Genomic DNA, 16,210 nt, shown 5'->3' with positions numbered 1-16,210 from the left:
TCTACACCCACTGCTCTGTATGTGCCTTTTATCGTGATTGCTTTATTTATTTATTCATTTATGTATGTATGTATGTATGTATGTATGTATGTATGTATGTATGTCTGTATGTCTGTGTGTGCCTTTTATAGGGATAAATGCTCAGTGCTCTTTTTCCCCCAGTGCTGGGTGAAGGAGAGGAAGGAGCCTCTCCTGGAATGTGAACTATTTTATCTGATGCATTAATGAGTTTAGCAGAACCCCCAGAATTTAAAGGCAGATGCACTTTGCCATCCCTTGTCACTCACAGGCTTCCCAAGGCAGAGGAATTCCAGGCCAGAGAAAAGGTCCCTTTGTCTGGAACTGTAACTGGTCCACAGTCAGAGACAAAGGGTCCAGTTTCAATCGGAATCCAAATAACGATTAACAGCCTTTTCATTCAACAGCCTGGGGAACGGTTTCCAAAGCAGAACTTTCTGTGGAGCCGAGACAACCCCTGCTTCTGAGTCAGGCATGTCAGGCCTGGATGAGGACCCACTTTCATTGAGTCTGGGAGCAGGTCACAAGGCCCTGCCCTGGGAGACTGGGTTCCCATTTCCTCCGGGGAATGGGGTTTTATCTTCCAGGTAGGAAGTCTTTGTGGATATTAGAAGGCTGACAATTGGAAAGCCACTCACAGATCAACTTTTAAGTCGGACCCTTACCTGAACGAAGCTGGCTGAGGTCTAGATAAAATGTAGTGATGGTTAGCCCAGCCAGCGTGGCTCAGTGGTTGAGCTTCAACCTATGAACTAGGAGGTCATGGTTCTATTCCAGGTCAGGGCACATGCCCAGTTTGTGGGCTCAATCCCAAGGAGGGGGCATGTAGGAGGCAGACAATCAATGATTCTCATCATTGATGTTTCTATTTCTCTCTCCCTCTCTGAAATCAATAAAAAAATATATTTTTTAAAAAATGTAGTGATGGTTTTCCTCCTGGGGAAAATTACAAGGAAATATGGATGCCTTTTCACGTCCTTCCTCTTTCTGCGTGAGATCGGTCCACTTCCATAGGCTTTGAGGTCTTCAGGAAAAGAGCCACCATCATCAAATGGTTACGAACTGGGGAGGAAAGTTCAGGAATCTGGGCCTGGACATACCTGGGTTATAATCTTGTTCCTGCTCCTTACTGGGTGCTTGAGTTTGGATAGTTAATGTAATTCCCCTCCATGAGCCTCAGTTTCCCTGTCTGTAAAATGGGGGCATCAACTTCTACCTTTTGGGAGTATGTGATGACTAAATGTATATGGAGTGATTCCCACCCACAGACAATGAGAGCTTGACTAATGGTAGTAATGTACATACTGAACATCCTGATATATTTGCCCTTGGACTGTGTACTTTTTTATGCTGTCCTCTGGCTTGTGCCTCAGTCTACTTATCTATAAAATGGAGATAAGCGACTTTTGTTTGATCTCACGGTATGCAGGGGTCAATTATGCCCATCACATCTGGGAAAGCTCTCATCTGCGAGAATCTGCATCGCCTAGAGGGGGAAGGGACCTATGTCACAACAGAGTCAGGAGCAAAGAACCTGATCCTCTCAGAGGTAAGGAATCCAGGGGTCAGGGAACAGCCAGGATCATGGTAAATGGTGGGCAGTGTAGGGTGGGCTCATATCAGGCTGGCGCTAGAGCAGGGTCCAGTCCTCCCCTACTTCCCTGCCCCGGGGCCTGGCCAACCTGGGATGGGTCCTGGGAAGGGAACAGCAGTCCCCAGGAGACACTGGCAGAGGAAGGAGCAAGAGGGGGAAGGGCACCAGGTCCAGAGGGATGGCAGTCCAGGCCAACCTCTGGGAAACCAGCAAGCCTCCTGCCAGTGGGACCCCTTCCTTAGAGCCATGGGTCTGCCCTACAGATCCTGCTCTGATTTGTCTGCTCAGATCATAGAGAGGTCAGTCCACCACTCTGGATCCTCCCCATCTGTGTCATGATCCCTGATTCTAATGAAGGTCTCAGGGCCTTAGGGCTCAAACTTCCATCCACAGCCAGACCCACTGTTCCCATAGCAGCTGGGATCCGCATTTCTTCTCCAAGACAATTTCCTCATCACCTCCTCCAGATGGCTTGCCCTGCACCATCATGGTCCATACCTGGGAGAGGAGCCCCACTGTTTCCATTATGCCCTGTGCTTTCCTCACTCGGAGCTCCTGCTACACTAAATTTAACATGCTTGTGTGCTACCTGCCTTCCTTGACAGACCTTGAATTCCTTGGGGGCAGATATTATATCTTATTCAGCTCTGTATCTTCAATATTCTCCACAATGTCTAGATCAGAAGAGGTACGCAATACTGTTAAGTAAATATCTGGATTAGGTCCTAGCCCTGTGGACCTCTCTTATGTCATCATTTCTGACCATCATCCCATGGTTGGATTCCCAGAGAAGTCACTTTCTCCATCATGATGACAAAGATTCTGGAGTTATTTTTTAAAAAAACAAACACTTTAACAGTAAATATTCAAAATAATTTGGCACATCACCTATATGCTCCTATTCTCAACTCTGTCTGGACTGTGGCCATGACCACTTGCTACCAAGGCTAAGATGACCTTCCCTCCTCCTCCTCAGACTTACCAGTAATGTCTGCATGCATCTGCACAAAAAGGGGATTCTTGCTCAGGCCTCCACACAGGAAAAGAGTGCTGATCGAGTGGCCCGCTGCCTCCATGGCCTCTATAATGAAGCGGGTCCCGAACTTCAAGGGAAAACAGAAGGAAGCATCAGGGTGAGAGCAAAAGAAAATGATGTACAACATTTACTAAGTGTTCACCCAGTGCCAGACAGGGCCCTGAGAGCTTTAAGTCCCTACCTCGGACAGTGAGATCCCGAGAGGTTAGGGTGTCTCTAATCACACAGTTCACACCTGCCTGCCTGGAATCCTGCTACTAACTACACCATTTGCTTCTATCAGTTGCTGCACGATATTGATCAAAACAAATGACAACCTTAACGCAGTTAATAGATTTCATTCAAACCAATATTTGATTAGTGTATTGTGGCCCAGGTCTTCTATTAGGAACTAGGAATGGAGTGATTAGCAACAATGCTCTGAAAATAATGGTCAGTGGTCCCTGAATCTATCTTTTTTCCTTAAATAAGAACTAAGACGTTTGTTCCTTGAAGGATACCAACAAAAGTAGCAGCAGAAACACAGAAAGAGGGTTCTAAATGCACAGAGAAGAAGAGACTCAGGCTTTGGGCTGATGAAGGGCTAAAATGACCTTTGTTGCCACCTGAAACCAGGTAGTGGTTCCCATAATGAGGCTTTCAGAGCCAGAATCCATTCCCCGGCAGTGCTTGACCTGGGAGGATGCAGAAATCACAGGCTCTGGTTGGATCAGGGCTTTGCTGTAGCTTCATTTCAGCCCTTGCGTCTTAACAGCTTCATAAAATGTGTTATCCTCATCCTTGTCTTGCTAAATTTATGAAACTCAGCAAGAAAATGTCGATGCATGGGAGGAGGATACCATCGTAGAGTCATCATGGTGAATCTCAATATACTATTCTCTAGTGTTAGCTAGGACATTCAAATGGCTGAAAATCATAATTTGTTTGAAAGTTCAAAAACTAGAAGTTCCCAAATCCTGATTCATGTGAGATAAGAATTAAAAACAAAAAAAGATTAAGTGCAATGTGGCCTCAGGTGGCCAGAAGAGGTTTTTTGGTAGAGAGATAGCCTTTAAAAAGTTTAGAGGTTGAGCAATTCTGGGGGATGACAAGGTCCTCGGTGTGGACACAGGAGTGAGATGCTGAAGCACACAGATGAGCAGGTCAAGGGAGAGGAGCAGGTCAAGGATCTGAAAGACCACAGGTGGTGCAGCCTCCAAGAAGTAGTCAGGTTTGAGAATGCATGAGCCGGTGTCACAAATGGAAGTGCATTGTCGCTGGCAGGTTGGTACCCAAGTACATAGAGAGGATGTAGTTTAGCTTGAGGGCATGCCATAGCAGTGATGGTGAACCTATGACACGCGTGTCAGAGGTGACACGCGAACTCATTTTTTGGTTGATTTTTCTTTGTTAAATGGCATTTAAATATATAAAATAAATATCAAAAATATAAGTCTTTGTTTTACTATGGTTGCAAATATCAAAAAATTTCTATATGTGACACGGCACCGTTAAGTTAGGGTTTTTCAAAATGCTGGCACGCCGAGCTCAAAAGGTTCGCCATCACTGCCATAGAGGCTTAACCAAAGTAAAGTAATAAGGTTTGAGAAGTGGTTTGAATGCTCCCATAACCCCCAGGGCATGGAATGTAGGGCAAGCAAAGCCTCCTTCGACAAGGCTGACTGGAGAGCTGTGTCCTGGGCTGGAGGTGCCTCTGGGAAAGGGGGTGACTGGAGAGTGATCTGGGGACCATGGAAACCTGATTGCGGTGGAATAAATGATGAGGGAGAGACAGTTCAGGAGCAAAAGAATAGCAATTCCAGCCCAAGGTCTATGGGGTTTGTAGAAGCTATTAGTGAATCTGATAAGGTGAAACTTGGGCCGCTGAAGATAATCCACAGCTGTAGTGGGTTTAAAAAATAAATTAAAACATGTTATACCACATAAGGCCAGATGCTGCTTATTGATTATGGTTGATTACCCCCAGATGTTCTTAAGCTTTTTGGCAGTCTTGAACTCTCTTGAGAATGTAATGGAACCTACTGACCTCCCAGAAAAAAGTCATATACAAAACCGTATTATAAATAATTTGAAGACGTCTACAGGTGCCCATATGTCCACCATGGATCATCTGGTATCCATGGAGTACAGGTAACCCTCGTCTACTCTAGGAGCATGAATCTGTAATAGCTAAGATCATAGCTTTTGAATGTAAAAGACTAAGGCATTTTGCCTATTTCTTGAATCAAACCTGTACCTAACCTTTCTAAGACTCAATTCTCATTTTTAAAATGGGAATAATATCATACGAGGCTCACCCAAAAATTCTACGGATTTTCTGAATTAACATGAAAAAAATTAAATTTCAGTCTTCGGCTTCATGAAATACAGTAAGCCCTACCCTCCAAGGTTGCTGCTATACACAGTGTGCCTAGAAGAGTGTCAGGGTTGAGTGCACGGGGAGTGTTTAGACATGAAAACCGTTCTCATTATTAGCTCTCTGCTATGCACTTAAATGGTGTCTCTAATCTATGACAAATTCAAACACCGCATATCGCTATTCTCATTTAGGAGTTAATATAATTTGCTTAAGGCAATAGAGGCTGTATGGGGGGAGGGAGGGAAGATGCCTCCCAATGTGCATGGAAATGACATGCAAAATTGATATTTCTAAACTGGGGACTTGGGCTCATGTGCTCAGAGGGCCTGAGTTGAGAGTAACACAGAGCCCAGTGCCTGGGAAAGGGAAAGAAAGGATCTGAACAAGAGGCACTCCCTCCAGAGGGGCTGTGACAGCCTGTCTTTCCCTCCTGTGGCATTGTTGGCCGAAATTTCCCACTCACTGGCGTTAGTTAGAGGGCCTTCCCTTTCCCTGTCCCAGCCTCCACTCTGTGAACCTCTCCACCCGCCTCAGATGCTCGCCAAAGGGCTTTGTGCTGAAATGATTCTGTGCTCACCTTTCTGGAAAAACTGTTTTCACAGAGAATTAAAATTAAAATTAGGCCATTCCACTGGGAATGTACAGAACCAAATGCAAATCGAGAGACTTCAAATGCAAATAGTACTTTTGAAGGGTCAATTCTGAAAAGAAAACTATGGATGGACAGGCTATGGATAAGCTGGGTGTTTGACAGGTCTTTCAATGAAGTGTGACCAAGAGAGAATTTTACTGGAAGAGGGTTTCGCAAGGTCCCAAGTTAACTTCTTTACAATGTCTTCAATTTCATTCTATTTCTATAAAATACCAATCACAGATATGACTATAGAGAGCAATTAGCCTAACTTTAACTTATCAACAATAGGTGCTAGGGCCTTATTCAAAGCCAATGAGATCGATGTTCATTTTCAAGTTTAACATTATTTGAAAATATTTGTTATCAGACTGCTTAATTAAAATGCACATTTTTGCCTAAAAGACCAGCACACCCAGATACTTTTGCAAAACAAATTGAACTCCTCACAGTTCAACTGACTCCATAATAAAGTCCTATTGAGAAATCTCTGTCTTAAATTGCCTCCCCTTCGTGGTAGTGCAAAGGTCATTAAGTCAACAGATAAAGTAAATATAGCTTTTAATACATTTACGGCCCATTGCATACAAGATTGATTTTCCCAGTGTGTGGTATTTGGAAAAATGTAGTGGCTCCGCCACCCCACCCCCACCCCCATCTCTCTGCCACACACACACCATCTGCATGAAGTTTATCCTACTTCATACATTCTTAGACTTCTGCTGCAGAATTTAGCAGGCAGGGGACCCATATGAGACAATCCTGGACAAATGAACAATGTTTTCTAAGATGTGCTAAGTCAAAACTGTTCTTGGGAATGCCTGGGAGCTTGTTTTATCCATGCAGCTTTTACAAATAGATCAAAAGCAAATGCAGCATGGTGAAGGGCAAAGAGCTGATGTGTGGCAGTGAGACTGACAGAGGTTCAAATTCTGACCCTGCCATACACTAGCTGTTTTGACCTTGGCAAGTGGTTTTCCCTTTGTATGTAAAATGAGGACTATCTCACTGGCTTACAGGTTACTGTCTAAAGCCACAGATGGGTAAGGCACTCTATTCTGTGCCTGGAACTGAGAGTGGGTGTCAATGAGAGGTAATAGTTGTTATGATCCTCTGGTGGTGCACCCTGTGTGGCCTCGTTCTTTATGTCCACCTCTTAGCAAGAATGCAGAGCATCATACAGCTCTGATTTTCTATGGTTATTCATTTCAGCAAGCGATTTGTTCTAAGACTTTCCATACAGTAACAGTGAGGAATCAGAAACTAAAAGTTCCTCAATATATCACCCACTTAGCTTTATTTTAGAAATCTCAGCTCTGCCCCTTACTAGTTGAATGAAATTGACTAATTAACTTCACTGAGGCTTAGGTTTCTAATCTGTGGAATAGGGATTATCATACATACCTCACAAGGTTGCCAGATAGTGTCTTTAAAATATTTAGCACAGTTGTGTCTGGCACATCATACCCCCAAACTATATTATTTATTATCATTATCATCATTACTATAAAACAGATCACTAAATAATTGTTTTTACTAATGATGTGCACTTTTGTTCTCCATTTTCATCTTACTAGTCACTCTTCCATTTTGATGGATGTGAGAATTGTTTGTTTTTGACCCTGTCCCCATGAATAAAGCAGGCTGACTGATTTTACTGAACTGGCCAAGCCATTATATCAATAAGATAGTGATTTCAGAAAAATAAATTCAAACTTGTCTATAAATAAAAAGGACTGTTTAATCAAGCTGGTTGATCCATACTCCTATGTAGTTGCATGAAAGACCACATGTCCTGTTAGTGGGTGGGAAGTTCTATTCTCCCACCTGGACTCATCCGCACATAAGGAAAGCACCTTTGCAGGCGATGCGGACATGTGGAGAAAATGCATGTAGCAATGAGCTTATGAAAGAGGTATGAAGAAACAGAATAATTGAATAGCACAGAAGTATATCCATAGAGCATTAACAACCAAAAAAACAACAAAACCCAAAACAAAACCAAAAAACCAAACAACAACAACAACAAACACTTGGTTTAAATAGATATGTTTCTGAAAATAAATTTTGAATCTGAACTTAATGAACCGATTCTTCCTTTCTGTTGGTGCCCATTTTTTTCTCCAGAGTGGCTAAGTTCACTGCAATACCTGTTATTTGGGTTTCATACCAGCTCTGAGACCATGAAAGCCATGAGCCACTACCTCAACATGCACTTTCTAACATGTACACATACAATCTTTTGTGCATGATTTTAGGGGTTAGAAGCCTTTTGTAGTCCATCCAAAGTCTACTCTAGAGAATGAGATTCCTTAGACAATCATGTTCGAACTTTTGTAATTTTGTTTTCATTTTTTATTGACTTTTAATTTAGGAGCGCCTAACACTTCAGGTTTAAATTATTTCCTTTCTCCATTCCTAACCATCTGAAACTTTCATTTACAATAAGTAGCTAATTATCTAAAACCAAACACTTCTGTCTTCTAAGAAAGCTTACTATTTAAAGAAATCCTATAATTATTTTTCTTTTTGCAAAATGAATAATATCACGTGTTTTATAAGTTTTATAAATTCCTAATCCCAGTTTTTCTTAATGAAAGCATACATGGCACCTACTTACTTGCTTCTATTCAATTGAACTTAGAAGACAAATAGATAAATGAAAAGTATGATGGGCAAAGACTTTAACACCTTTTAGCTTTCAGCTATTTTAAGTTATTAATAAAGCACGTGAAGACCTTTATTGAGATTTCCTTCTGAACAGACACCCATCTCTTTCTGGCAAGCTCCCTTTTAATTAAGAATCTCTGTCACAAAAGCATATGTGTCTTGCAATGTATGTGGTTTAAAGTTTACCGATACCATAAGTCTCTCAAAAAATGGCATTAAAACTCTTATAACCACATCAAAATTACAACTAAACTACACAGCAACCATCATTCAGAACCGCATGAAATCTAGCTGAATGAAAGTCCTACAATTAAGAATATAAAGAAGAAGCCACATCCAGACTGGTAGGAGGGGTGGAGAGGAGGAACAGACTGGTTCCCATACACATACCCATACCCACTTGTGGTGGATAAAAATAGGGAGGGATATCTCAGTCATAGAGGTCCCAGTCCCACACCAGGCCCCATAGCCCAGGGTTCCAGTGGCAGGAAGAGAAGTCCCCTATAACTTCAGGCTGTAAAAACCAGTGGGGATGGAGGCTGAGTGAGACAAAAGGCTGCTGGAGTCCCAGGCAGTTCCTCTTAAAGGGCTGGAACTCTGGCTCACTTCCTCTGAGCTCCAGCGCTGAGGCAGCAGCTTAAATGGCACCAGGGATATATGGGAGGAACTGCAGTGTATAGCATCTGAGCATCCGAGCATCCGGGAGAGGGGGGCAACATTCTCCCAGACAGAAGTGCTGGCAGAGGTCATTGTGCCTTTTCTGAGCCCTCCCACTACAGAGCTGGCAGGAGGACGCCATATCTGAGTTTCCATCAACCTGGCTAATACCTTTGGCTCTGCCCTGGTGATTCCATGAGATTTCACCCGACCCAACTTTCAGGACCACCCAAGCAATTACCAGTGGTTTTTCCATATAAACATCCTATCTTGGCTCATGCTCCATATTTTCCTAAAATCTTACAAATAGGCAGCATCTGGCCTCAATGAGACCCATACCTCTCGCTGAGTGGTCCAGGCCCTGCGCTAGTAGCAGCATGTCTTGGTTTATAGCTTGGCCCTCTGGGGCACATCCAAGCCCAGCACAAATAGCAGCTATCTATAGATGGCTTTGAAGCTCGTGGTGGGTGGCCCTGGGAAGAATATGGGCAGTAGCTGACCTTGGCCTGCACCTCTTGGGAGACCCCAGACCTAGCATACCCAGTGGAAAGCTTCAGACCACATTGAAGTACCACCCAACCACCTCCACAAGTGACACACTCAAAAGGAAGACACAGTGGGCACCAGAGCCCCGCTGAAGTAAGTTCTGCTCCATGGGATGTGCCCTTGCACAACTGATCCTCTATGGTGGTCACAGCCAGTCCTTGCAGCTATAGACCTGGGAGTAAATCTCTCTGGCTGATGTGCCAACAGCAATCAAGGATCAACTACATCAGGAGGGTGTACACCAAGCATGTCAAACTTGTGGCCCGTGGGATGCATGTATCCCACAATGAATATTTTTGCAGCCCAGCCAATATAACAATATGTAAGAAACACTTTAATAAAAATTTCATAACTTAATTTTTACAATATTCCGTTATATATAACTATTAATAATGAACTATAACGTTCGCTAATGATTGATTACTAAAATTGTGTTGCATTCATTTCCCTTATGTGCCTTACACACAGGCACACCATTTCTCTCCACTAATACTAGCATTGAATATTTTAGCAACCAATTGCCATGTTATTAGTCTTGGACTGACTTGTTTGGTGTGTGCAACAGGAAATATTTCGCTTTAGGAGAACAAGAAAAATAGGTTTATTTGCATTATGCTTATTAATTTGTGCAGTTATTCAGTGTCTGGTAAGTTAATGTTCAAGGAAAAATATTAATTTTTATTAAAATTTCCTATTATTTTATGTTAATGATTAATCATTTATTTCAGCCCTTTGTATTCAGCATGTCTCTATCAAAATAAACCTACGTTTCTATGAAAATTGAAGCTTTTGTTTTTTTTGTGGCCCACATAAACTTAAACCTTGTTTATTTGACCCATGTGAGCCTTTGAGTTTGACATGCTTGGTGTACACAGTCCACATAGGAGGGGGAATGTGCACCTGGGATTCCCAGCTCAGTTGAATGGGGAGGTTGAACCACTGGACCTACTACACAAGGCCACTCTGCCAAGCCAGGAGACAAAGCAGCTCTACCTAATACATAGAAACAAACACAGTGAGCTTCTAAAGATTACTCTACCCAGAAAAGCTATCATTTAGGATTGAAGGACATATAAAGAGCGTCCCAGACAAGAAAATCTAATGGGGTTCACCACTAATCCAGTATTATATAAAATGTTAAAGGGTCTTCTTTAAGAAGAAGAAAAAGATAAAAAAAATGAACAATAAAAATGTATCTATCAACAATTAAATCTAAAAAACAAAATAAACAACAAAACAGAAATAGACTCATAAATACAGAGAACATTTTGACAGTTGCCAAATGGAAGGGGGGTTGGGAAGGGACAGGTGAAAAAGGGGAAAGTATTAAGAAGTACAAATTGGTAATTACAGAATAGTCACAGGGATGTAAAGTACAGCATAGGGAATATAGTCAATACTATTGTAATAGCTATGTATGGTGTCACATGGGTATGATATTTGTCAGAATGATCACTTAGTAAGTTATATAATGTCTAATCACTGGGGTGTATACCTGAAAATAATACCATATTGTATATCAACTGTAATTGAAAAATAAATGATTAAAAAATGTATGTTTTTTATATGTATAGTGAAATACAGTTGACCCTTGAACAATATGGGTTTGAACTGCACTCATCCACTTATATGCAGATTTTTTTCAATAAATACTATAAATTATTTTCCCTTCCTTATATTTTCTTAATAACATTAAAAGAAATAAAAATTGCATTAAAGTTTCTTACAGCAATGGCTTGAACTGTGGCCAGGTAGAGAATGGCAAGATCATCGAGGTCCTGAGATAGTTTCAATCCGGTGACCTGCAGAGATGAAAACAAAAAAAGAAGATGATGGCCAAAAGGAGCTGCCATGGATAGAGTTAATTCCCATGAAACGCATTCAGAACTTGCTGAAACAAGTTCATATGCAAATCCCTTTTTTGTGAGCTGAATGTGAAATAACTACTAAATTGTTTAATCTCCAGACCGGGAAAAAATATCCCTTTTTCTCCAGAAATGCCTTGCCTTGAATTAAACAAAAACAAAACAAATACTATAGGAAGATTGTGTTTGGTATTTCTGAGCATGGGATAAAATTCCTTTCCTCTTCTTTAAAAAAATCTTATTAGACACATCTTTGGCTTACAGAAAGCAATAACAAGTAGCAGTGTCATTCTCATAAAAGTTGATCTTATTCCAAGTTCTGCTACTGTCAGGATTCAGTGTAACAGCATCCAAGGGATATTCAGGGTAAAATAATATGTCTCCTATAAATGTTATACCTACTAGGGGATAATTTAGAATCTGTGATTTTCAAGGGAATCCCATTAAAGTCAATCGGAACCACATGCTTATATGGAACGTGTCAATCTCTGAGAGATTCCAGAACTGAACAGGATGCTGGGTTTGAATGCCTTTGAGACTCGTTCACCATCCCACTTTCATATTTCCCCTTCATTGAGGTGTCCTCTTGGGACCTTTTCAGAGGGTTAAGACTGCTGGTTCCGTCAAACCTAGTGTGAAGTTTGTGGGCATTGATACCAGAGTTCACTTTATATTTTCACATTACAAAAATTAATTCACGTAACATGCATTTACTCAAAGCCTACAGGGGCATGGTCTAGAGTTCAACAAGGTGGTGACATGCATCTTGCATTATAATACAAGAGCGGAGTGGTCCACCTTCCCTTCATCTCTCCAGATTCCACCCCCGACCACGGAAGTAAGGGGCCAGTATTGGCCTGTTGGCAGGGCACAGACACCGCTCTGTTACCCAAATCAGAAACCAGAAAATAGGGAGCACTCTTCCCTGACTTTCCTCTGCCTTCCCATATTTAACCAGTCTCCAAGTCTTGCATATTTGATCCCCCTCCATTTTTTGCATTCCTCCCTTTTCTTCATCCTGTCTCTCACTTCCTTAAACCAGGCCACCATTATGTCCCTCCTGCTTGCTGAATTAGCCCCTGGGCATATCTCTCTACCACAGAGCTAATAATTATTCTCAAATGTAAATTTCATCATGATACTCCTTGTTAAACATTCTACCTTTTACCCTGGTTTTGAAGCAGAAATGTCTTGGCTATCTTGTGTGCGTCTTCCCGGACTTGCCCGTGCTCACTACTATGGCACCTGAACTTGTCCTTCCCCACTTAGCATCCTGTGCTCCAGCTATTCTGAGTACTCAACTTAGTCTGTCAATACAGGGATTTCTGCTGGTAGTTATTCTTGGCAAGTAACGGGGCAGCTAGATGAGAAAAAAATGGCTTTGATTTTAAACGAGAGGAGCATTAAGGTTTGAAGGAGAGACCAGAGAGGAACTCTGGGGAGAGGAACTCTCAAGCCAGGAACTCTGTGAAGGGTCATCTCTCATGAAACTCCCCAGAGACCTAAGCATACATTAAGCATGTTTGAACTAGGAGAGAACATAAACAATGCTGATAATGTAGAAGTTCATTTCAGAATCTTTCTGAGGAAATAATTTGCCTAAAAGCACACAGAGAATAGAAAAATAGAAACCCAAACCTAAGTATTCTGAAAGACTGCTTGTGGTATTCACCACAGTACCTCCAATGCCTAGCACTGTAGATGATAGGTTAATACTTGTTGAATGTGTGAATTTGTGACAATCCAATGCTCTCTCTTCCTTTCATATACTACTCTCTCCTAATATCCTATCCTTCTGTCATTATGCAATTAGGAGAGGAAAATATTTACTACCTCGACCCATCATATATTCAGAGGGGACAAGACATTTGCTCCATGTCCCAAGACAGAACACTGGAATATCATGTATAGTTGCTCACTCCATGCCCTCAACACCCCCAACTTCCATACTTACCATTCCTCACAGGAGGAGTGGTTTACCTAAGATTGGAGTGAAAGTAGGGTCTCTGTAGCACATGAGGTACCTTTGTGTAAATTAGAAAAATAGTGCCCCCTTCAGATGAATTAAATACACAAGGCATGCCATCTGGGAGAGTGATTTCTAAAAGGGAGCAGAGTGAACAGGATGTCAGCCTGTCCCACCCCCCCCCCCCCCCCCGCCCAAACCAATAGCTTGTATAAGTAACCAGCGCCATGACAAGCCATGGTTCTGGGTAAAGGTCACTAGTCCTTAATGGTATCTCTCTCTCTCTCTTCTGTACTGGCCAGGCCTCACTAGTGTCTCTGTTGTTCATCTATTGGGAAAGCCTCTCTTCCAGAGCCAGGCCAGGATGACTGGTTTCCTCTCCCCAGGCATTAGTGTGATGTGAATCAAGTCATAATTCATCAGCGTGTCTTGGTACGTATCTGCTTGGCAGACACACATTCTCCTATAGGTCAATCCTGACCCAGACTTGGATAAATTATAATGGTGGTGGGGGGAAAGTTTGATATCCTATATAAGATGCACTATTCTATTCCTTTATTAGGAATCCCATTGCCCTTTATAATAACATGATAATGTAAATAGCTCTGATATCTTTCCCAATTAGTAAGACCCCACAGAGAGGAGTATGATATTGCCAGATTTAGCTTTTTATTAATCTCCAGAATATATTCATAAAGACTTCTACAAAGTACTGGTATTGGAGCAAAAAAATGTCATGGACCCTTCTCTAAATTTCGAGTGTCTCCAAGAGCTCAGAACTCATAGGGCAGAAAGGAGAAAACAGTTTATTTTCTTTGGAAACTGAGAATGAGATAATCAATGGAAATGAGCACTACATTTAACTCTTGAGCTCAAGAGGAGCTGTGACAAAAGGGGACACATAATGTGGGGACACAGCATTTCTTTTTTCCACAAATAAAACATACCTATCCTTCAAGGGAGAAAAAGTTACTCTTGGGAAGAGGATACTCAGTACAAAAGGGAGTCAGCCAGCACACTTCTCCCATAGCCATTTCCCACATTCCCTCACCACTAGCACCAGGGCCCTGGAGTTGCGATGTGACTCATTGAAAAACATTTCTCTTGACAGTGCCAAGCTACTATGGTGGGGGGCACTGGGGAGGGGAACCCTGCTTCTGTGACATCTCACCTGATATGCATGCAGGTGGAGACACTAGAAGGCATCTGCTTACGTCCATTGATTCTCTCAAATACCAGAAACCTCAGCCTTGCCTTGGCAAAAGTGAAATGACAGCCCACAATGGAACTTTATAAGGAATGCCTGCCATGTGGACCGCTTGGGAGACCATGGAGAGCCCTAAGGGAGCTGTTGGTAGGAGGGTGGCAGCAGTGCCCTGGGAGTGCCAGGGATATGTCATGGGAGGTGCAGCTTTGTAACCAGTGAGACAGCTGGGATAGGGCAGATGAGCTGACAGCCCTGGCTGAAGACTGAATGGTTCCAGCAATAAGAGGAAGTGGGAAGAATGCATAAGTGGAAGAAATGTTTACAGATGTGCATGTGCCTATTTTGAATGTCTGGGCGAAACAGCAAAATGTATGGGGAATCCCCAGGAGAGAGCTGCAATGGTAAGCACATTTTATTTATTTGGGCTATTGTGTAATGAGAATTGTAGGAGAAAACATGTATAATTACTATTTAGAGGTGTGTGAAAGCTGTATATGGTGGCCAAAGAGATGCAAACTGCGTGTGATGACTTCAACATCTTAGATAATGGTTATAAAATGCTTATGTACATCTGGGGATTTCTAAGCTGAGAAGAGAAGTGTAGGGGAGTGGAAAGATGGTAAACTTTGCAGCAAGACACCTGGGATTATATCTTGACATAAACCCTAACTGGCTGTATGGCAGTGTGTTTTGTAACCTCTCTGAGCCTCACTTTTTTTGACTTGTAAAATAAGAATAATATCTCAATAATATATGTGAATATGACATATAATTTGCAAAGTACCTTACTTTTTCAGCAAGCTGTACTGAGTCTACAAGAGCTTGACACTTGTAGTGTCAACTATGTGTGCATGGGCGACACTTAAAAATGTTCATTTCCTTTCCCTTTCTCTTGAATGCACAAAGGGCTCGATCCCATTTATTAACTGGAATAAAGCAATAAAGCATCTCCTTCAACATGCTATGGGCACCAGCGGGGTATTAATGAGGGCTGCTGAAGACTCGTGGCTGTACAGGGTGGGAGAGGCAGGGCAAAGTGTATGCTGATCATCAACATCAGGGTTATAATGCTAGAGGTACGGACATGCAGGAGTATGGAGAAGCAGTGTGTCTCTGATGAGAGCCCAGAGATTAGAGAGCGGGGGACTCACTTGCAAAAACTCCCTGCAGAAGCCTTAGTCCTTATGAACCTACACACTTCCATTCACTACGTGAATAGGAAAGACAGTGGACTTCCCCTCCACTTAGGCACAACACTGAACTCTTTCCTGGGATCCTAGTTGAATGTAGATTTCCTGAGATCCAACTTCAGATTGACTGAACCTTTGGTAGGGGCCCAGCAATTTGCATTTTCAGCAAGGTCTTAATATACAGTAACACATGGGAACAGTTGCCCTAAACTTGGCATTGTGAATTATAGCTTCACAGCCCTAAAATAGTTGAGATTAAAAAATATATTAGTAATTTAGCTAGCTAAGTTTTTCCTTCGTAGTTGTTAAAGAATTGAAGCAATTATAAAATAAAGTGGAGGCATTAGAAATAGATTCTCAAGGGATCTCTAAACATTATAGAAAACAAGAAACAGGATTCGTAGTGCTGAGATTGGTCATCAGAACTTGATGAGGTATCTATGGCTCTGGGGAATTAGTTGAAAGCTTTTC

At 42.0% G+C, this 16,210-nt stretch overlaps 1 protein-coding gene and 1 long non-coding RNA gene across 3 annotated transcripts in view; one reads left to right on the top strand and one right to left on the bottom strand.

Moving 5' to 3' along the window:
• Nucleotides 1-16,210, bottom strand: part of FGGY (FGGY carbohydrate kinase domain containing) — a 405,151-nt gene that overhangs the window by 83,169 nt on the left and 305,772 nt on the right. For both annotated transcript variants that reach the window (XM_036351580.1, XM_036351579.1), the window contains exons 12-13: nt 11,239-11,313; nt 2,595-2,715 (exon numbers count right to left, since the gene is read on the bottom strand). In XM_036351580.1, the coding sequence (XP_036207473.1) occupies nt 2,595-2,715; nt 11,239-11,313 (196 nt within the window). The remainder of the gene's footprint in view (nt 1-2,594; nt 2,716-11,238; nt 11,314-16,210) is intronic.
• LOC118676919 overlaps nt 14,713-16,210 on the top strand; it is a 40,604-nt gene continuing 39,106 nt past the window's right edge. Inside the window, exon 1 of the long non-coding RNA XR_004974256.1 lies at nt 14,713-14,950. This is a non-coding gene — a long non-coding RNA (uncharacterized LOC118676919). The remainder of the gene's footprint in view (nt 14,951-16,210) is intronic.

Source organism: Myotis myotis, unplaced genomic scaffold (assembly GCF_014108235.1).
Source record: "Myotis myotis isolate mMyoMyo1 unplaced genomic scaffold, mMyoMyo1.p scaffold_m19_p_2, whole genome shotgun sequence".
Lineage (NCBI taxonomy): Eukaryota > Metazoa > Chordata > Mammalia > Chiroptera > Vespertilionidae > Myotis > Myotis myotis.
The sequence above is the reverse complement of the archived record's forward strand: the minus strand, read 5'-3'. Positions and strand labels throughout refer to the sequence as shown.